The sequence below is a fragment of the Pollicipes pollicipes genome, unplaced genomic scaffold (assembly GCF_011947565.3).
Source record: "Pollicipes pollicipes isolate AB1234 unplaced genomic scaffold, Ppol_2.1 Scaffold_4002;HRSCAF=4701_pilon_pilon_pilon, whole genome shotgun sequence".
In the NCBI taxonomy this organism is placed as follows: domain Eukaryota; kingdom Metazoa; phylum Arthropoda; class Thecostraca; order Pollicipedomorpha; family Pollicipedidae; genus Pollicipes; species Pollicipes pollicipes.
The window spans coordinates 8,521,473-8,544,206 of NW_023596420.1; the positions used below are offsets into that span (position 1 = coordinate 8,521,473).

At 54.5% G+C, this 22,734-nt stretch overlaps 2 protein-coding genes across 2 annotated transcripts in view; both read right to left on the reverse strand.

The window, feature by feature from the left end:
• Nucleotides 1-8,647, reverse strand: part of LOC119093496 (uncharacterized) — a 66,535-nt gene extending 57,888 nt beyond the window's left edge. The window contains exon 1 of the mRNA XM_037216456.1: nt 8,467-8,647. Coding sequence (XP_037072351.1) covers nt 8,467-8,565 — 99 coding nt within the window. The 5' untranslated portion in view covers nt 8,566-8,647. The remainder of the gene's footprint in view (nt 1-8,466) is intronic.
• A 2,707-nt stretch (nt 8,648-11,354) lies between these two features.
• On the reverse strand, nt 11,355-20,953 carry Prosbeta7 (proteasome subunit beta type-4). Its single transcript, XM_037216605.1, has 3 exons — nt 20,876-20,953; nt 13,345-13,457; nt 11,355-12,152 (listed from the first exon to the last, which is right to left on the reverse strand). Exons 2-3 carry the CDS (start codon nt 13,441-13,443, stop codon nt 11,496-11,498), a joined length of 756 nt encoding a protein of 251 aa, XP_037072500.1. The 5' UTR covers nt 13,444-13,457; nt 20,876-20,953; the 3' UTR covers nt 11,355-11,495.
• Between the last annotated feature and the right edge of the window lie 1,781 nt (nt 20,954-22,734).

The following is a 22,734-nucleotide window of genomic DNA, read 5'->3' on the forward strand; positions in this document are numbered from 1 at the left end:
GCACCGCCACTGCACTGCATCGGCGGCGAGAGAGCGGTCCGGGCGCGCGCGCGGGTGGCGCCGCGGGCCGGAACAGCCCACCAGCTGGTGGCTCTCCGGGTCTCAGTTCACTCACATCGGCGCTGCACGCTCCGGCCGGGGCTTCTTTAGAGGTGCTTGGGACGGTTCCCTTCGGAAGAATTTTGACCCGGCTGTGCATCGCGTAATGACTTGTTCCGTACTCCAAGCGGAGATGAGTTGGAAAGTAATATCGTAACTGTCCGTGAGTTGTTACGAGACCACATGCGAAATGCTTGCGAGAGTCATCAGTCCGCCACCTACGCGTACTCTCTCGTTTCGGCCGGCCCGTACGATCCGTCTGCGCGTGCTATTGACACGGGGTCACCCACCGGCCACCGAGGAGGAGCGCCCAGCCCGTCTCCCTCAGGCACCGTCCTCCGCGCCGCTCGGTCTGCCACCGCCAGAGCGACGTCGACGGCCAATATGAAAGGCTGGCCGTTAATCAGCTGGCACGTAATCGTCTTATTGTCGCTGCGAAGCTCGATGCGACGGCGGCGGCCGGCCGGCGCTAAAAATAGCCACCCGCGACGGCGGAGGGAGACGGCGCCGAGCGCGGCAAATGGGGCCCCGGGAGCCGGCGGCGGATCTCGGCAGACGGCGCGGGGCCGGCGCCGGCACGTACAGAGCACGCGGTGGCAGGGACAGACCTCGGCGGCGCTCTGCGGCGGGACCCAGGCAGCCTGTTCACTGCCGGGCGGGACTGTTGCGTGCACCTGAACATGACTTGGTATTGAGAGTGTTGCGGGAGCCGCGGCTAATTGGACGCTGGATGTGCGTGTCGATGAAACTCCTAGAATGATAGCCTATGTGCTAATAAGCACTTCCGCCGCTTACGTGAGACCAAAAATAGGAGGCCTGTGCAGCATGGCTAAATTCAGTTATTTCAGGCCTGGGTCGCACTTGACCTGAGCTTCACTTCAACTATGCTGCATGATTTCAAAATAGACCCAGGGGCATGTGGCCTCAGTTTGGAGAAGAGACGGACCAGTGTTTTTGACAGACTTTTTTAATCCGACGGTTCGTTTTGGAAGCACCGAGCGGCGAGGTTGAGTCCGAGCCCCAGACGGTGATGGGCCAACCACGCGGATAAGGGCTGAAATCTTTTGATAATCAAAAGTTTTTAATCTAGTACATATGACATGATATAATCCGATGCTCTCGGGGTGAACACCTCGCCGGTCTGTTACCTTTGGTGTCTAACATATAGCGAATACAATTTGATGTTTCGTTGTTAAGAAAAAACGCTATGGTCTTATGCTGGCGCCATGTTCTTTCGTAAGTCAGAGGACTCAAGGGAGACAAGATTGTTTTTGTCGACACCATTCTCTAACAAAGAGGCAGCATTTCGCTCACATTGCAATTAAAAACGATTCGTTAGCAAGTTCTCAGTTTCTCCGCCAGGGGCACAGATCCTCGTCTCCTTTCGCTAGCATAATCATCTATTTCCGCGGATGTTATTGTTGGCCCAATTCCTATCATCATTTTTCGAATGTGACACCACCGGCAGCGCACACCCGAGAACCAGAAATCCAGCGCCAACCAGAGCTCAGGGAGAAGTAATGACAGTTGCATAATCGATCTACAAGCGATGACGTACCCCCGGCGCATAAAACGCCACTCCCGTCACAGCCAGCCACGGCTTCGGCGCCGCACTCCGTCATCACCGCGCTTGCTGAGCGGAGCGTGCCGTCGCTGGCGAGCTGTCGGAGCCGGCCGGTCGCCTCCAGGACGCGTTCGTCCGCTGGCGCCCCGACGGCGCTGACTCAGGGGCCGCCATCGCAGCCCGCCGCCGCGGTGACGCCACCCCGGTCTGCGTGACTCACGGTAGCCGCCGGCTCGTTCCAGTGCCGACGCCAGCACGTGCCAAGAAAAAATCACACACAGCTCGGAATAGAACTGTAGGCGCTGAGGAGATGATGAGCTGGGGTGTCGGCGTGGTTTCTTCGGTTTCTTAGGACGGATTCCGGGGCCGCGTTCGTCGAATAGATAATGAAATGTCTGTGCGTCTGCTGCGCCGGATTCCTTACAAGCGTCACATGCGTGCCAAAATGACGCTTTTCGTCCGCTAAATCACGTCATGCGTGATTGGGACGTCGATCTACGGCTTCCCCATCAGCAGCGCATGTGGCTCAATATATGGATTTATTGACGGCTTCCGTTGGCTGACCGATGACTAGTCGACGCACACGATAGGCTCCGTCTATGTCTCACAATTTACCGAACCTATTCCAATACTTCATTTGTAATAAGTCAATGCTGGACGGCGTAACGCTCGCCCTACCACCATTCAGCCAAGCGTCATCCGTGCATCTTTTGGCAGCAGTGGCTGTCCATCACCAAACGCCTTATCCACAAGCGGTGCTCGCATCACTTGCAAGTCACTGTCGCCCCGCACCTCGCTCCTCCAGGCGGGCGAGAGACGGTCTCAGGGGGCCGATCGAGCCGCAGAGGGGCGCCTGCCTCGGCTCATGAGCCACGGGTGGGGCGCTCAATGAGCTCGTCGCAGCATGGCAGGCTTGGTTCACCGGGGGACGGGACACTGACCGGAGTGGACACCGGACTGGAGGTAGGGGACGGGACACTGGCCGGGGTGGACACCGGACTGGAGGCAGCGGACGGGACACTGACCGGCGTGGACACCGCTGGAGGCTGGGAACGGGACACTGACCGGGGTGGACACCGGGCTGGAGGTGGGGGACGGGACACTGGCCGGGGTGGACACCGGACTGGAGGTAGGGAACAGGACACTGACCGGGGTGGACACCGGGCTGGAGGCAGGGGACGGGACACTGGCCGGGGTGGACACCGGGCTGGAGGTAGGGGACGGGACACTGGCCGGGGTGGACACCGGGCTGGAGGTGGGGGACAGGACACTGACCGGAGCGGACACCGGACTGGAGGCTGGGGACGGGACAATGGCCGGGGTGGACACCGGACTGGAGGTAGGGGACGGGACACTGACCGGGGTGGACACCGGCTGGAGGCTGGGAACGGGACACTGACTGGGGTGGACACCGGCTGGAGGCTGGGAACGGGACACTGACCGGGGTGGACACCGCGCTGGAGGTGACGGAGGGGACACTGGCCAGGGTGGACACCGGGCTGAAGGGTGGAGACGAGACATTGGCCGGGGCCACACGTGGCATGTTAGGTGTCGGGAATGGGAGCTCTTCGGCCAAGACTACGAACGGCGTATGTGCCAGCATGTAGGGGATGGTCACTGCGGATAAAGGCATGGGACGACACGTGTCAACTTATCTTATCAGAGAAGGAGCGACAACCGATGTCTCGGGGCACACAATTTAGAACATCGGGAATGAGACGCCAGTCATATGGCATGACAAGACATGTCAGGCCACCGAGGGTACAACGACGAGATATTACCAACAGCACGCATCAGAGGTAACGGGACGTTATGGTCCGGGTTACATCATGATACAAATCAGGCCAGAGGGTATCAAACAACAGCCGCGGACGCGATGTGGCACAATTTAGTGTACAGGGACCAGGGCTACGGCTACAGCTGATACAAGCCAGCCCATCAGTGGTGGATTACTAGCTAAGACCACTGGAGCAGTGGACAGAGAATTGGTCAGGTTTTAAGACACAGTTCAGGGAGCGGAGAGAAAAAGGAACAACCAAGGCCACAGGAAAACAAAACTCAAGAAAAGCATTGCATCAGAGGCTCCAGAATAATGACAAGAAGCAGCTAAGGCCATAGAAAAGCACAACTCAAGACGTGGTATCCGAGGCCTCGGAGCCATGCAACTCCCGACACCGGGGGGAGGGGGGGGGGGGAGCAGCGTACTGTGACGTCCACTGTGATGTAGCCGGAGCATTGGCAAACCAACTCCACAACAAAACTCGATTCAAAGGTCACGCAAGTCAGGGAGCTACAGAACGTAATCGACATGTCAGGATTAAAGAGCGACGGTGAGGTGTGCCCAGCGCGCGTACCGCCCCACGAAAATGGACGGGCGGCAAAGACCGCACCAGTTCTTCGAAACGGCCGGTCAGCCGGTCCATATCAGCTGCGGCCAGACGGGTGACGCCACAGCAAACCACGTCTGGTGCCAACGGTTTCAGAGCTGCGGCGATTTCCACCGCACCCGACTAACGTGGATGTCCCTCGAGGCGTCGAGACAAAGATAATGCGTTGCCTGCTGAGCCTGAATGTATTGGATAACAACGCCACATGGCAGCAATGCCTGTGATGCCCGATTTGCCCGATTAGCTTACGTAACGTATGTTATTTACGATGCTCCTGAGAAGGGCGCGATTTGACACAATAGGAAAGGTCAATAAGCTCCATGATTTCAAATCATTAAGTTTTTGAGGAATGCAATTCAGTCCAGTTTAGAAGTTCAGTCCAATGTATTCGTTCCATCCAAAAATCCGCATCGATTCTCCTTCAGAGTTCCAAGTCAACCAACCTCAGCTATCTTTCTGGCAGTGACATTTCAAAATATTGACCCTTAAATTATCCCCCAGACGTGTAGCAACAGCCGCTCGGCCTCGGAGCCTGTTACTGACGAGGTCAGCCATGACATCAGCGGCTGATCATTCCAGGGTGACACCGCGCCGAGGGGACGCAGCGCCGAACCCACGACCGGCGTTCTCCGGGCTCGCGCCGCGCTACAGGATGCTCTCAGGCCTCCTGCCGCGATAGGCCAGAAAAGTCACCGCTACAATGGCGACAGCAGTCGCGTGCTCGCATAATGCAATCGTCCGACCAACTCTGAACCGAACTCGCCGCACCACGGTCGAGATCACTCCAGTTTCGGTGGCTCCAGCTGCTGCCCCGGACTTTGATGTCCGCTCGTAGGCGGCGCCACCATCGTGCGTCAACACACGGCCGCCGTTTTGGCCGAGTCCAGCGCCGGCAGAAATATGGCGGCAGACGGCGGGCCGACTTAAGTTACAGCCGACGAGTATCCTGGAAGCGTGCCATGCAGCTGGAATTCCAGGTCGTCCAGACACGGGAGGGCCGCAGCAGCGCTGGCGCCCAGTGAGCCGCCGTTCACAGGGGCAGCGATGCTCATGGAAACCGGCCCCCTACCAGCGCGGGCGGAGGTCTAAGGCCCCAGATGGGAATCGATCTTGGTCAGGCTGGGCAAAGCGAGCTCTGTGCACCTGCAATCGTGTTCCCAAACAGATCGCTACCGATTTGGGGATGTAAGCTTGAGCGCAGTAATCCAAGATTCAATACGGACCTGCTCACACCAGGCCAGTTGTCCGTCAGCTCGATCCAAGGCCTTCTCATTAAGGGAGTCGGCTAAGGTTGGTAGGGTGCCATGCTTGCATATCAAAATTGAAGTATGCTAACCAAGAATATCAAGCCGCCGACTCTCATAAGGATGTAGCCCTTGCTGAACTCATCGGTCCTGAGCCTATACCGGGAGAACCCTCAGGCTGCCCTGAAATGGACCACCCCCGCCCTACACCTTGGACACCACACCAGCACACCACTACTTCAGAAAACCCCGCGGCGTCGCGCCCTCCCCTCCGCGACCCAAGCGTGCTGACAGCCGCGAGCGGGCTCCGTCACCGTCACCACCGTCACCCCGTGACCTCGTGACCTCGGCCGGCGACCAGCCGTGACCGCGGATGGCCGCGGGTCAGCTGGCGTCTCGGATCACGTCGCTGTCAGCGCGCGTGGAGACCCGACCCCATCGTCTCAGCCCGCCGCGGCCCGTTGGGCGCCGGCGCTGCCCATCACATTCGGCGAGTGGTTGGCCCGCGCGCGGCCGCGCGCTCCTCAGGTGACCTGCTGCGCTAAATCGCACGCATAGCTGACGCATATTTACAAGTGGCTGCGGCCGCTGCGCAGTCGTCTGCGACTTTGACGGAGGGCGAGGCCGAGTTCTGGCGGCGGCACAGTAAACGGGCGCCGAGGGGCGGACCGATCTGTTTACGACTGTCGTCGGGTTCGTCGATTTCGGCGCCGACGCCGGCGGCGCTGCCAAGGTATTATTGCTCCGATACCGACTGATTTGACCATTATCTTTTCGTTTTGTCGGCACTTTCTGCGCCAGAGATTTGTCGAGCGACTGAAATCGCTGGAGGTGCGGCACGTTCTGTTCTGTTCCGTCCTCCACAGCTGCGGCTGTGACGAGCAGATGGCTAAATGTGCGCGCTACGTTGTTATGAAAAATGGGTCCCGGAAATCTAATAAGATGGCGTCGGCTTGGTTTATGACATGCTCGTTTGCCAGATGGCGACAAAGTTGATGGCCTGATTAGCTGATTCCGCTAGCAAGAGAAATAAGCCCAAATAAACGGCCTTTCCCTGAATGATATATATATATATATATATATATATATATATATATATATATATATATATATATATATATATATATATACATGTCATTCCGATTTTAAAATTTGGTACAAACCTTTGAATTGAATGGATTTCTAAGGATCAGAGTCCACGTTCACGTTCGTCAATGACAGCTCGCCCCCCTCCCCCCCTCCACCGTTTATCATCCGCCTGAAAATAGTAATGCGTTGGTAGCACCACAAGACTTGGGCATGAGTTCACAAACAGATCCACTGTGAGTTCAGGAAGCTCTTGGTCGTGGAAACGCGAATACAATAGGGTTGGAAATATGGAGGGTAGAAACTGGAGGTTCATTAGTGAAAATATCTGTGTGTCCTTAGAATCAGCGCCGCCTTAGGTGTCATCCTCCCGCACATTGAATGATCACTCATGGCTCTAAGCCGTTTGCAGGGAATATTACAACCGCCCAATGTTGACTTTCTTCAAAATTAAACTTGTCCTGAAGGTTTTCCGTAGTATGCACACAACCCTGGTGATGTCGATAATGAATAAGGATGCAAACCAGGGATGGTCAAGAGGTCTTGCCCTCCCACCCTCTCCCTTGTGCTAAGAGGTTTATACTAGACACCGAGCGATTACGCAGGAATAGGGTCAAAATTCGTAGGATTTTGGAGGCAAGATGAAGAGCGCTTACCTCCCTTCCCCCCTCCCCTCCCTGAGAAGCATTTTACCAGATACCGGGATATTTGGCAGCGATTGAGCCGAAATTCGCAGGATTTTGAAGACAGCATGAGGATTGCGTCTTCGCCCCCCCCCCCCCCCCCCACCGCTGATTTTGGCTATGTGCCTGATAGCGAACATTTGACCCTCGCAATTTTGGGCCAGCGGAGGCCGGGCGTGAGTCGCGTGTAACAGGTGGTCACCAAATGTTCCAGCCACCTCTGCCAACAAACTGCCGACAACATTCCCAAACAATTAGTTTGCACCTCTGATGGACTGCATAGCTGCTGTTGTTTAGAAAGCTCTTCATCCATGCTGTGATGTTACTGGCATGTGGTTCATTGTTCCAAGTGGTCTCTTCGGCGAGCGAGACCTATGAACGGCCCGCCATGGCTAGAATGCAGCGGTTTGCCCGAGGATGGGCCCGCTCCGTTGGAACGCTGGCAGAGGCGGGCGCACTGTCCTGAAGACAGCCACGTCACGCGCGCAGCTGAAGCCCGGACGCGCGACGCTCCACGCCGGGGTAGAGCGGCGACACGGGGACTGGGACGTCCCGCAGCGTCCGACACGGGGACTGGGACGTCCCGCGGCGTCCGACACGGGGACTGGGACGTCCCGCGGCTTCCTACACGGGGACTGGGACGTCCCGCGGCGTCCGACACGGGGACTGGGACGTCCCACGGCTTCCGAGACGGGGACTGGGACGTCCCACGGCTTCCGACACGGGGACTGGGAGGGACCGGGACACACCAGTTAACTGAGGAGCAGGGATATTGCGGGACTCCCGAAAAGGGACTGGTAGTGACTGAAACAGACCAGTGTCCCGAGGAACAGGGACATCACGGGACTCTTGACACGGGACTGGAAGTGACCGAGAGACAGACCAGCGTTTCAAGAAACAACACACCACTAGAGCTCATGACGTTCTCACAGCAGCTGGTGTCAGTCCGGACCCCTTCATCGCATACGGACTCATCCCCGCTCAGAGGTCTCTTGTCCTGACCGCGATACACTGTACGCATTGCCGCCAATGGTTGTTGACGGCGGTAGTGCACACCACGGCAGGACATCGGTGCCAGCTGCAAGGGCCCCTTCAGATTGGTGCGGTTCACCGGCTGCGCAACCATTCCCAGCGGCTGACCACACCACAACCACCGGCAGCAGGCCAGGCTGCATGGCTCCAGGCGTCAGTCCGCGGCCAGCGGTCCCGGCAGCCGTCAGCAAGACCTGACGACCAGACGGGACAGCACGACATCCCTTCGACGGCACGTTTCCTTTCCCGCTCTGCCGTCCGCGCAACCGCACGCGGCGACCGAAGTCAGCAGGGCACGGGGTCACGTACACAAGAGGTGCGCGTGCCGCCCGCCGGACGAGCGTCGCAGGACCCGTGCGCCGTCCACTCACCGGAGAGTAGGCGGTGGGCGTGGAGTAGGAGGTGGTGGTGTAGCCGCCGCCGCGCGGCGAGATGGTCTCGCGCGTGACCTTGTAGCTGTAGCTGGACATGGTGCTGGTTTGGGCTGGTCCTGCGAGCTGCGAGCACCCTCACCTCCGGAGCGAAGTCGTCGGACTGCCCGCGGCCGCAGCCCGCTCCGCCTCCAAGAATAGCCGGCGGCTGTTCGCGGGGGCGGGGCCCGGGTCGCGCCAGCGGACCTCCCACCCCAGCCAGGCTCCTGCACGGCCCCTGAAGCTGTGAGTCAACGTTCTCAGTAAGGCGCGCTGACAGCATGGCCAGCAGAACATTCTGGGGGCTCGGCATTCGGGTGGGAGGGACGTCCAGAAGCCGCGCGGAGGAGGCTCCCGTCCAGCAGCGAGCGGCACGGAGGAGGCTCCCGTCCAGCAGCGGGACGGAGGAGGCTCCCCGGCCAGCAGCGGCGCGGAGGAGGCTCCCCGGCCAGTAGCGGCACGGAGGAGGCTCCCCGGCCAGCAGCGGCACGGAGGAGGCTCCCCAGCCAGCAGCGGCGCGGAGGAGGCTCCCCGGCCAGCAGCGGCGCGGAGGAGGCTCCCTGACGCGCTTTCGCGGCTGGTGTTACCGGTCTTACGCCAGCTGATACATGGCCACATGTCCGTACGCGCGACGACGGACCAACAGCGGTGGAACGACAGCGATCGACCTGACGGCGTAAAACAGCATGAACGAACTAGTCAAAACAACAGCAGCGGTATAAAGCCGACAGGGCACCGGCGGCACGCTGGCAGTAATAGAACAAATTTCCACCGGTGGCACAAAAAGAATGTAAAAAGGAGTCACGTCGCGACAGTGACAGATGCTGCCCGCGCGAGCAGCCAGACACTCCAAAAAATTCGCACGGCGCCCTCAGTGTCATGTCACGTCGGCCACACTCTGTCAAGGTGGCTCCAACTGGCCACACTCTGTCAAGGTGGCTCCAACTGGTCACACTCTGTCAAGGTGGCTCCAACTGGTCCACACTCTGTCAAGGTGGCTCCAACTGGCCACACTCTGTCAAGGCGGTTCTAACTGGCCACACTCTGTCAAGGTGGCTCCAACTGGCCACACTCTGTCAAGGTGGCTCCAACTGGCCACACTCTGTCAAGGTGGCTCCAACTGGCCACACTCTGTTAAGGTAGCTCCAACTAGCTACACTCTGTCAAGGCGGTTCTAACTGGCCACACTCTGTCAAGGTGGCTCCAACTGACCACACTCTGTCAAGGTGGCTCCAACTGGCTGATGTCGTGCGAGGCTTTCAGCGTTCGCGGCCGACGCCGGTATGTTGACGTGCTGACAACAGCCAGTGCACAAGCTCGTCAGCTAACTCAGCTTTTCTTTAAATTTAGACGAGTGATGTGTCAGACCAAGTTGTGGGTCAGCGGTCTCAGCTCACTTTAAGGACGAAAGTGAGTAAAACACATTAATTTACAATATGTCTGATCGCTTCAGTTTGAATATTCCCGACAATGAACTACATTTGACAGGCTGTGGCATATATCATGCACTTATGAGCACCAATGGCCTAGTTTGACGGAACGTTTCCGATAGTTGCAACTAGTACTGTGCGTTTTTCTAGAATAACAGAGCTACCCAAGACAACAGATGATACTTACAATCTTGCATGTTTGACCCAGACCTTTTACGACGACCTTTGCAACAATGTTACTTTCACGAGCGGTGCCAAAGCAAGGAAACCTGGATCGACCAAATGAAAGCACTTGATAGTCATTCCGTTTGACTTTTGTGCAATACCGTCGAGAGCGAGCCAGACGGTTATCTTTGTGGTCTGATGTACCAGTCTAACGGCATCGACGCCAACCCCGACGCGCCTCGCCGATTAGGATGCGTCAATTACAGGTGCCGGCACACGTTGGGGTCGCGTGTAAACGCCTCCTCCCACCACTAAGCAACCTGAAACGCAAGCGATTTAGAAGCAGGTAGTTTGGTTAGACAGAGCGCCCCAAGCCCATGATCTATTCTTATTTGCTGACGCAGGCCCCGGTTCGGTGTCTAAACAATTCTAAACAGTCTAAATGTGGCTACGTTTGCTGGATGAGCAACACAGATTCATCAAAGAAGAGGAAACTTCAGTTGTGCGGCCGTCGTTGCACCTGATCTAGCGCCTCCGAATGGCAGTCCCCATCCACGGGGAAAGCTGTTCTCCGTGAGGTGTGCGTGAGCCGCGCCGCGGATGGCGCCGCCACCCCCTACCGGCCGAAGCGCGAAACTCACCCGCCATTCCAGCGGACAGCTAACAGCGAACACAAGACGGAGCGGCCGGTTGTCGGAGTCGGGCGGCGGCGCCGGACAGGTGGCGCTACAATCGATCGGCTGCCGGCGGTACAATCGATCGGCTGCCCTCCCGCCGCTGGCGCGGCCCCAGCCCAACGCTTCGACCCTGCCGTCGCCCGTTCGTCCGTCAGAGGCGGCGGCGCCTGCTGCGGCGGACAGCGGCACGGCTGCGTTCAGCGCGCGGTGTCGGCCGTGCCAGGGCGTGCCCCGGGCGTTCTCGGGCGCCTCGTCGCCGACCTCACCAGCACCTGCACAGCCGGGGTGAGAACTCTGTGCCATCGCCACCCGGCGAAGCTCTGACTGTGAGAGGACTCCAGCACCAGTCGACCGTCGATTCGGAGTTTGTACCGTCACGGCTCAGCCGGCCGCCGGCTCGGGAGCGCTCAGTCACGGTTAAATCCGTCACCGACTCGGATTGTGTTTCATTCCACAGCGCCCAGTCAGGCATGCACTCGCTGCGCGTGTGACACCAATCCGTCGTCAGCCAACGACCCAGAGCGTGCATCGGCTGCCCAGCAAGCCAGCCATTCGAGCGCCTCGACATAACCCAACCATCCATCAACTCGGAGTGTATTGAATGAGACGCGTCGGCGACAGGACGAACACGAGGCAGAGCACAGCGTCATCGACTCGGAGCGCGCCGAACGAGCCGCGCCGACACGGCGACGGACGCGAGCACGCGGCGCCTCGGCGCCTACGAGTGCTCCTTGCTGAAGTGCGCCACCTCCCAGTCGCCGTCCACCTCCAGATCGTCCTCGATCTTGATGCCGCCCGCCGTCAGCGTGGCGATCTGATACTTGGGATAGGCGCGGCAGTCGCGGTAAAAGCACACCGTCATGCACTGCACGAGCAGCTGGCGCGCCTCGGCCTCACTCATCGGCGGCTTGCCATCCATGCGCTCGCGCAGCAGCGGCGTCGCCAGGTGGGCCCCGAAGCCAGACGCCACTTGTGGCGCTGTGTACGCCGTGCCCAGCTTGTCGACGTAGCCGAGGAAGGGGCTGCCGGCCGCGTCCAGGCCGCCCACCACCAGCGTCGTCCAGAGCGGGTCAAAGCGCGAGCGCCGGTTGTACAGGACGCGCGTCAGCCAGCAGTGCAGCGAAGGCGCGCGCGTGGAAATGCCCTCCTCCAGGCACTCCTCGTCGATCATGCGCTGGTCGATGATGTCGCTGAGGAACTGGAAGTCGGCGTAGTCGCCGGTGCAGCCGAGGATGACGTGCTCGTTGACCTTGAGCAGGCGGCCAATGTCCTTGTAGCGCGCCAGCGATCCGTACGAGCCGAGCTTGTCGGCGGCGATCATGACGCCGCCGTCAAACTGCACGCCGATCACCGACGTGCCGGTGGTGACCGGCGCCTGGGGAGGACGGGCGTGGGTCAGAGCGGCTGCCCGCGCGGCACAGAGGGCTGACTCGAGTCACGATGGCAGAGGTAACGACGGCAGGGAGCAGGTCACGGCGAAGTGATGCGCGTTACAACAAGCCAGCACAAGCTGCCACGGCCTGACACGCATCTCTTCAGCCCGGCAGCCGTAATGCACGCTCGATGGCACCGGAGTCCCGGTAAAGGAGTGGCAAAGCTGCGCGTCTGGGAGACCAAACCCACGGGGTTCGGTTTCCTGCGGCGGCCGCCCTTCCTGACAGTGAGAGGCAGGCGACGCCACATAGCCGCAGCAGCTGAGGGCGTATCTGAGCCTCAATGGCATGCACACGGGCTCGACAGAGGACACAGATCCCCATATAGCCCGCACGGCGACATATCAGCATCTTCCAAGGTGGAACACAAGTGACATACACGCATATTGGAAGGTACAAGCATATAGCCTGTGCGCAAACCGCAACAAACCATATCGGGAATTTTCGACCCGTCGGACAATTACACCCTGCCAAGGCCTCTCTAACGTCTCGGCGCCCATTTCTCCCCGGAAGCCGGCCCCCCAGGTCCCTTAATTTCTTTACGTCAGTTAACAGCGCCACTGCGTTCGTCTTACTTATCATACACACGCACTAACAAATAAAAAACAATCACTTAACATAAACCTATAATCTGCTTTACGCTAACCTAGAAATGAGCATGTCAGTCATGGATACGCACAATCTTCGCAGCCCATAAATGAGATAAAAAAGAAGCACGTGACCACAGCTGCTCTGGATGACGCGGCTACCACGCATTGGTCACATGCGAACAACCAATGGATTCCAGACGGGACCGGAACTAGCACCAAACACAAAAACCATCCAATTACTGGAGCATCTTACGCGAACTACAGCGGCTCCAAACCATATCCATCCGCCCGCTCATAGCAGTAATCAGCAGCTAAAGAACCTTTCCAATCAGTTCAAAAATGGCCGGCACCAAAAACTCCTCCACCCGTCCTGTCTCTACTCGACGAGCTCGTCCGCTGCGGAGAGAGCAGAGCACGCTGAGCTGATCCTTTTTCACCCGCGAGGACGCACAGACCCTAAGCGGACCTCCCGTCCCAATCTCGCTCGGCATAACACGGTCTCCATCTGCCGCCGTGGCCGACTGAGCGGGCGGCGCAGGCGCACCTGAGAGCGAGTGATGGGCAGGCGCGGCTGGTGCGCCGGTCCTCTGTACCGGTACTGGGCCGGGTCGAACGGCTGCCTGGCCTGCGGCATCATATCCATGGCGGCGGCGGCGGCTGCGGAGCAGGGGAGACGACCAGGTCAGTGGCATGATACAACGTTCTACCCGGCCCGGCGCACCGGCGCGCCGTCCAGGCCCGAAGACGGTACATCGACGGCTGTGCTCCCCTTTCATCCGAACAACTGATCACACCACGCCTTCAGTGTTTTCTTGGTTTGATCACAGACACATCAGAAATCAAGGAAGATTTATAGACCTGCGAACATTGCACGATATCCATTTGCTCATCAGTCAGTTTAAGCCGACGCGGTAAACTGCACGACAAATCCGCCCCGCGCCGCATATTACGACCCATCACCAACAGCCACGGACCTGTCAGCGCCCGCCTACATAAGCCGTTCAGACCGGGGCGAATCGCGAATACATGTGGCTCTGATGCCAACTGCTGACACGCATGTAACGGGCGCGGGTGTTCTCCCAGCTCCCAGGACATTCTTCACGTGGAACGGCGCGCAGGCAGGCGCCCAGAGGCGTGCTCTCATCACTCGAGGATTTGCACGTGGCTGTATGCCGGCCGTTGACGGTCAGGCTGACTGACGTGCCTTCACGGCAGCAGTGTCACGGGCGGGTGTTCGGCGGCGGCGCACATGGTCCGCGAGCGCGTCACGGTCCTGGCCGAGCGCCCGGGGCCCGGCGCTGCCTATCTATAGCCCGGCCCTCCGTCATTCGTCGATACGAGCCGACGGGGGTGGGAGCGCCGGCGGCGGGGGCGGCCGGCGGGTCACGCCCGCCAATAACACCCGCGGCGGGAGCGGGGCCGTATGACGCCGGTCCATCGGCAGCGGCGGTCCCTGGGGCAGCTGGATGGGCCAGGAGCTGTCCGTCGGTGCTGATCTGTCGTGGCCCCGGGGAGCCGAGGCGGCGCGCCCCCGCAGGTGGAGGGGGAAGGGCAACCCTTTACTGCAGCCTGGAGAGCTGGGTCACTCGCGGTGGAGGACGGGGGTCCGGCCGGGAGGGGGCAGCGATCAGCGTATCTTATGCGTGCATTGGATCAGTAGAACGATTTGAAGGTTTGGGAGAATCTCCGCATCACGCTATGGCATACAACGCACGTTCCGGTAATGTCCGTGACTATGGAGACGTGAACACTGCTCTAATGAGCGGCGCTCAAACTCTGCCCATCAGAGAGCAGCGGGCCGCCGACGCGCCGCTGGCGAACAGTTCAAAGCCACTGTCCGCTGCGTAGTCCAGCCAGAGCTCTCCCCCCCCCCCCCCCCTCTCTCCCTCTGGCGGCTCTTCTGGCCGCGACAGCAGCACTTACGGCGTGAGTCGCTGACAAGAAGACCCGGGCTGACGTCATCACGGCGTCATACCGTCGCCGTGGCCCGTCCGGACGACCGGCAGCAACATCCCGCTGTCGCTCCAGGAAAGGCCGGCTCACCCGCTCACGGTCGATGTCCCGTGCCGATGAGGTACGGAGCGCCATCTCGCGTAACGTGCGGCAGAGACGGGGAGGCGGCCGCGGAGGGGATGGACAAGGGGGGGGGGGGGAGGCGCTGGCGACGTACGGCGCGTCACGCAGAGTGACCACGAGTCGCCCGCTGGCCGACCGTGACCGTGAGGAAGAGCGTTGATCGATGGAGCATCGATTGACGGACGCAACAAATAAGGCTGTTAGCGCCGTCACGCTTGGAGCAGCTCGGGTTGGGGAATGTTTGCCGAAGATATACCGAAAAAGTGGGCTGAAATCGCACCCTATCAGCCTTTCACAACCGGACGTAGCCGTTAGACCCATGCTAGGTCTAACCGGACCCAGGCTTAGTCGGCCCGGGGTGGATTCAACACCGCGGTCACGGTACACTGCTGGCCACGCCCCGACGTCGAAGTCAGGCGTAAAGGGTTGTGATTCTGCTGAAATCACTCCATTTTACAGGCACCAGGGATAGGTCTAAAAGTAACCAGACCAAGGACGCATAGACCGCGAGATAAACGCTGGGCAGAGGACTCCCCAAACCTCGGTAAAACGCTCAACACTGCTACCTGCCATACAAATTTGCCGTTCATCTCACGTCGTTGCATCACAGTAGATATAAAAAGGTTATTCATCCCTCTTCTCCATTCCGCACTCCTTGTGAGCTACTGACCCAGTAATTCAGACGCAAAGACAAGGTTAAAAATATCAAGCCTTTGCTTAACACTGACGCAGAATGTTCACTATATATTTCCAAACAGCGAACAGTGTTCGTTATAATATTTGATGAACTCGCCCTTAAGCAATGGAACGATAACATCATTTAATGCTACAGACACCGCCTGGCCTGACTGACCACCACTGTGAGCTGTAGTAAGCTTTGATTGCCCGTGAGATGTCGTGGGCTTTGATTGCCACAGTGAGCCGCAGTGAGCTCTGATTTTCACAGTGGGCTGCAGTGAGCTCTGATTACCACAGTGAGTTACAGTGAGCTGAGCTGCAGTGAGCTCTGATTGCCAGTGAGCCGCGGTGAGCTCTGATTACCACAGTAGGTTACAGTGAGCTCTGATTGCCAGTGAGCTGCAGTGATTACCACAATAGGTTACCGTGAGCTCTGATTGCCATAGTGAGATGCAGTGAGCTCTGACTACCACAGTGAGTTACAGTGAGCTCTGATTGTCACAGTGAGTTAAAGTGAGCTCTGACTACCACAGTAGGTTACAGTGAGCTCTGGTTGCCATAGTGAGATGCAGTGAGCTCTGACTACCACAGTGAGTTACAGTGAGCTCGGATTGCCACAGTGAGTTACTGTAAGCTCTGATTGCCACAGTGAGCTGCCGACCTCAGTTCCGGCGCAAAGACATGTCCCTGGACCAACATCACGGCACCACATCAGTTGGTAAACCGTCACAACGCGGTTTACCTGGCATACAATGCCGAACTACAGAGCCATCACCAGCGAGCAGAGCACCGTACGGCACGACGCTATCCGCGCCGCAAACGTGGGCTCCTCAATACAAGGCACAATTGCAGCCTGGTGGGGTATCAAGTGGCAAACGTGGGATCCTCAATACAAGGTACAACTGTAGCCTGGTGAGGTATCAAGTGGCAGAAGCTGGGCGCATCAGACGGATATACCGAGTGGGGAGAGGGCACATCCACGTGTCACGGGATGCGTCCCAGCTAAATGTGCCAACTCTAACGCAAACGGTTCCGACTGGAAAATCACATTGCGATCTAAGGTAAAAATAAGGTGTCTCGCACGCCTAGTATCCATCCGGCTCGTGCGTCTGGTGCCACAAAATATATCCGTTTTGGTCCCAAATTCCGCCCGAGACAAATCATTATGTGAACCACGTTTGAGAAATCCGCTCAAGATAACGCCTCTGTGACCAGAAATATTTCCCTTTATCACATCCTGATTCCAATAGTCATTTGCCGCTCCTAAATGGTGAATTCAGCTAATGGATGAATGGCCCTGTCTCCATGCATATTTAAGCCAACAAACGCACCGAACTGACTGTTTCCAATTCTATCACGGTGGCACTATCTGTAAATCCACGCCCCGTAGAAATATTTACAACTAGACTTCACTGTCCACGTTTCCCAAAGTCGACTTAACTATCCACGGTTCCAGAAATTGACTTCACTGTCCACAGTTCCCAAATTCGACTTGGCTGCCCAAGATTCCTTAATCCGTTTAAAATAATTACACTAACTGTCTTGTCTTTGTCACCAACTAGACTCTTCTCTTACGCAGGGAGGAGTACAAAAAAAACTCAGTACACCGTGCAACTAGGTCAATCTACTGACATTCCTAAGATGTTGAAAAAGTTCATCTTTAAAAGGTCAAAAATCTGCCACGGGATCCGCAGGTACCTACATAAACACATACGTCGGCCTAATGTATTTGCTGTTATGTTCATCAAACCCTAGAGTCCCGACACTTCTCCCGGCGCAGGGCACAGATTCTCCCTCAGTGATATTTTGCTTGCCGCTAAGAAGTCGCTCGTCGCAGTGCCACGACATTTGGTGACTTTTCATCGAACTCATATGCACGTGCTGTGTCATACTCTCATAGACCTCGCTCACGCAGGGGTGGGAATGCCTCCGTTGTACTTTGGGGTAAATTAAGGCTGAAAACTCCAAATATACAGCCGTTAAAATGCCCCATGTTGGATATACAACTTAAATATTCAACAGGGGGGCGCTTGAGAACTAAAATAGGAGAGCCAAGTTGTGGGTTAAAGAAGAAAAGTGACTCTAGTGATGCCTGTTCCATAGTCGTTGCCTAGATCAGCTGATGTGCAATGTTTTAAACATCACAGATAATAGGCAAACAGCATATCCAAGTTTATGTCATGGGAAATAAACCACAACGGCGCGCGTCTCTGATCTAAAATCATCGTCGCTTTTTGTCCTACTGGACCAGCCAAGAATTGTATTTCGATTTCCTTCTTTCGATACATAAAAGACCCGCACTTTCGGAGAGGAACCATGTTCGTCAGATGAAATCTGTTCATCAAGTCTGGACAATGTCCCTAAAAAAAAACAACCAAAGTTGCTGATATTTTTCCCTGATACTTCACGCTCAACAGTCCATATTTTGTGTGGGTTTAGTAGTCAAGATCTGGCTGAAACGATTCGAATGACGTTTAATCAATTAAAAGCAGCCGCACGGTCCTAGAGGACTTGGAGGGAAAGGGGGGGGGGGGCACAATCTTCCCCGCCCCCAAGGTTAACGTAAATCTCAGAGCCCGCTGGGAATGTGGTTCACGCTTCACTTCAAGTACACGCTGTGCACACTGAACTCATTCCTTCGAACGTGCCGGCCCGTTAAGCACCGCATTTACGCTCCACGGTGAACGAGGCATTACGACATTACCGTTAGGTTGCAGACGCTTCGGCGATCCCCAACTGGTGTAAACCATCATTGGTCAGTTCCTGCTCTCGAAGGCAATTTATCCAACAGGTGAACGGCCAACGGCCCACCAATGACGTACGCGCGTGTTCTCACGTTGTCACGGTACGAGGCCACGCAGCAGCCAATCACAGGTCGAAACCAGGGACGTAATCGTCTACGACCTACTCTTAGAAAAGCGCACTTCTGCCACTCTGAGGGTGGTCATCTGTAAGCGTTGCCGGGGACGGCGCACTGGGTACATCTGCAATTGACTACGACGCGGCCGGTCCGTGGACGTGATTGCAGACAATGTTGGTGCATGCAACAGGTCGCATTGTCATTCGTTTCGGTAGTACGGTCGTGATATGGACTTTATATGAGTTTGGGCAGCAGGCGCAGTCACTGATCAGGCATTTCAACTTGTACATATTGTTGGCCATTTTCAGCAGTGAGTTAATTGTAGACAAATCGTTTTTCATTATTAAATACTGATAAATTGAGTGTGTCAGGAGCTGTCTACATGAGAAACCAGGGACATGAGCTGAGGGGGGGGGGGGAACAGAACTGAGTGAAGAATATCCCTGTGTTTGTCCCCAGCACCACATGACCACTAACACTGTGCATGACAGCAGCTTGTTCATAAAAGTCAAATGGCCCATTTTGAGTACAGAAAATGTACAAATGTAATTTTCAACCGACATGACCATGCCTGTCTTGCATATTGTTGGCATGTGTAGCAGTGCCTATGTTGCCGGGCTTAGTGTGCCATAATAAATGATATGTTCTGCCCTGCCTTTTGACCTCATGTGACCTTGATCAGCCTATGTTACTGGCTGCAGGCCACCCAAGTCAGGAGCAAATATTGCAGGTGAGCAGTGACCCAAATGCCCATTCTACCATGACTGAGTTGTGAGGCAAAAACTTTGTGATATGACAAACAAACAAACACAAGAAGCAGTGATATGACAAATGACATAAGGTGAATTTAATAATAAAGCAGCTCACACCAGTTCCTGGCACTGTACAATGCATGAATAGCAAAATGTTAATACATGACAGTTGCTGATGAAACTGCTCTTCATGAAATCATGTAGGTCAATCATAAACCAGTTGGTGAATGGTTCTAAAAATGCCTCAAAATAAATATGGTGCTAAGGGTCTTGTTTTCCATTACATTTTCATTTCCAGTAACTATAGCTTGTATGATATTTGGCTTTGCCCTAGCCTCTAAATCTCATCTTCATATGTGTGATGTGAATTCTGAGTATTTGTGATTAAGATGTAAGCTTGGCTCTGCAGTTGCCTAAAATTGTAGATACACATTATGTATAGCTGGACTGAAAGCATGTGTGGCAGCAGTAACTGTAACACACATGAAATAACTTTTACACCAAAATGAGATGGGTGTGCCTTCAGCAGCAGTCTTAAGGGGCAGATGATAAGCAACAATGCTCAAGTAGACCACATAAATAGCAAAATTTAACCATACTGCATCCTCATCCAGACACCCAGCTGGGCACAAATAATGGAACAAACATTTCCTTCAACACTTAGAAGAAAATTATTTTGAGAGGTCCATCATGCTTTGAACACAGGCTGATGACATGCTTCAAGTGAATTATAACCCTTGGCTAATAAGGACATAACTTAAATTTCAGAGAGTCACATAGTTTTTGAAAAGTGTAGAAAGACAGCTTCTGGCCTGAATGCTCCATTCAGCTCTGAGCAGTGTGTGCATACTATGTCCTTAGAATCATGAAATGTGCAGTCCAGTCCAAAAAAAGATCCACTGCACTGGATACTCATGTGGCATTGGTGAGGGAAACCTGGAATTTCCATGCACCTAACTAATGCTAGGCTAAATTATCCTGCCAAAGTATGCTAAATTTTCAAGTTATTTTGGCTTCATAAATGTTTCAGGAGTATTTTTAAGAAAAGGCTCCTATGCAGCATCATAACTGACCACCACACTCTTGAGTTTGGAAATATAGCTTGCATGGGCTGAAATCATTGCTGTAGTATTGTTGCTAACTGGGATGTTTTTTTCAAATATTGTGGCAGCAATTTTACAGGATGCAGGTTGCAAATCTCAATGCTCAGAAGTTGGATGACCAGTGGACACTAATTTCAGGACAGATAGTGAATGTTTTGTGTAATTGATAAGTGGTGCAGGCTCTTTCAGCCAAAGCATACCTTAATATCTTTTTCACCAAAAGAGATGAGTAGATTTAAAGTAACTTGGCCCGATCTGAGTTTCATGCAAACGAGCGTGACATTCTTTTCCCCGATGCTGCATACACATGTGGTGCAGTGGGCAATTACTTGCAGACTGGGAATATTGTCCAAAACGTATAGATTAAGCTCAGTCACGTTCAAATAACTTAAAAAAGACAGCATCCTTAAGTCATAAAATCTCTCAAAATCACACAATGAACGCACGAGAAACAAAAATGCACGAGCCATCACAAAGCCACGCCGCCCGTGATCTAGTGGGCAAAAGCAGTACACGCGGCTTTAATTTGTTACAACGTTTAACATTACCGTTCAAACATCAGAACACTTGTCAGAAAAGACTCACGGATATATTCTCTCCACTAACCTGGAGTAGATCGGCCCGTAATATATCAACGTTTATCACACAGCCCAAACTGTCACCAACGAACAACGCAAGTCATCCTGAATACAAGGTGTGCGCCACTTTCGTTTCATATGCGCCAGGTATTGCTCAGCTGATTCGGCAGTTGTGGCCACTAATCTAATGCTATCTGAAGTCAGTTCTAAGTCCAAACTCCACACTTTGAGATGATTTCGGATAACTTTTTCCTGATATAAAATTTTCATCATTTTGTCATAAATGACAACCTGCAATGGTAAGAAATCAGTCATAAAATGAATAAAAGCCGGTATATGCGCTGATATTCAGGCGCTTAAAAATCAGAAATCGCCCGGTAGCATTTGGGTGACATGTCACACGGAGCTCCCAATATTTTACTTTAAATTTGACCTCAGAGTGTAACTTTACGGGCCCAGATCTCAAAACAGGCGCAATATGATGTGCTTTGGATGATTCCGATGCTTAAAAATCCCATATAACGGCAGAAATGTGACGACAGGTAATTTTTGGATGATGTAGAGTCTCCGTCAATTCACTTTGAGCGGCGGCCTCTAGACGTCAGGACATTAGACCGATGTTATTTGATACGCTTGAGATGATTCTGACGCTTACAAATCCAGCATGGGGTGGAAGCTTTCGGGTTATATGGAGTTCTCGCTTATTTCACCTTTAAGTTTAACCTTGAATGGCAAACTTCAGAAGTCGGGGCTTTTGATGGACGTTAGCTTACAAACTGCAGACGATTCTAATGCTTGAAATTCTTGGTCAGGCTGAAATCAGCTTCGAAGTCAGCCTGAAACTTCCCTTAATATGGAGTTCCCGTTGTTCAAGCTTCAATTTGGCATTGAAGGCTCGTGTTATTGGCCCATTACCATCACATTCGGTACTTTTATGCCCTACTTGACCATTACTTCCCTCTTACATCAAAATCAGAGCGTGCTTTAAATTAAACTGCTAAAATCGCGGCTATTCCGATCGAGTCCACCGAACCCAACGATAAGTCATGCCCATTCTTCAGAAAGCTGCGAGGTTTCACCCATAGTTGTGATGACAATATTTTGTAGCTCCAGATACTTCTGATCGCTAAATAATATGAGCAATGCTCATTTATATTTCAATGTCCTCGTTTAGCGTCAGGTCTGGACGGTCTCTGACTTCCGGTGCGCAAAGCCCATCCCAATTAAAAGCAGGAAATTCGCATGACCTGCCAGCCTGTCGGATCGGGCACGGGGCAGACTCTATTTGACCATCATGCTTCAGGCGCAAGTCGCGCAGTTTAAACTCCGGGCATATAGGTCAAAGCTTCGGCATCTCACTGGGGAAAAAACTACTGATCGACGTAACCACCCCATTGTGTTGCGCATACACTCGCGTAGCGTTGGGATATAGCATGAATTCAAAATGTCATCTCACGACTGCCTGTCATCACCGAAACTTTTCGGCTGGAGACCTCCCAGCCAGTCCGGCAACACAAAATCCTCCCATAAACCGAAAATCATACTGAACGCCGCCGCAACCACCCTTTCTGTCCAGCATACAGCCATTTAGCCAAAGTCCAGACCCTGGATACTTTGTCTTTTGCACATGCTAAAACACAATGAAATATCTTAAAAACGTCACAACGTTCTCGACGCGAGCAAGGCACGCCAAAGTTTCGGTCGTCCCTTTCATCTTATCGCTTGAATAGAGATATCCCCTGGATGATGTGCCAATATATATATATATATATATATATATATATATATATATATATATATATATATATATATTCCCGTCTGCTTTTATTCCCTGGATGCTGAACAAAGAGAAGAGACACACGATTCTTTATTTGGCCAGTCATATTT

Coding starts and splice junctions, on each gene's coding strand:
- Prosbeta7 (XM_037216605.1), bottom strand. CDS start 13,443: ATGGATATGATGCCGCAGGCCAGGCAGCCGTTCGACCCGGCCCAGTAC. Junction 12,153..13,344: donor TGCCCATCACTCGCTCTCAG/GTGCGCCTGCGC, acceptor CGTCCTCCCCAG/GCGCCGGTCACCACCGGCAC.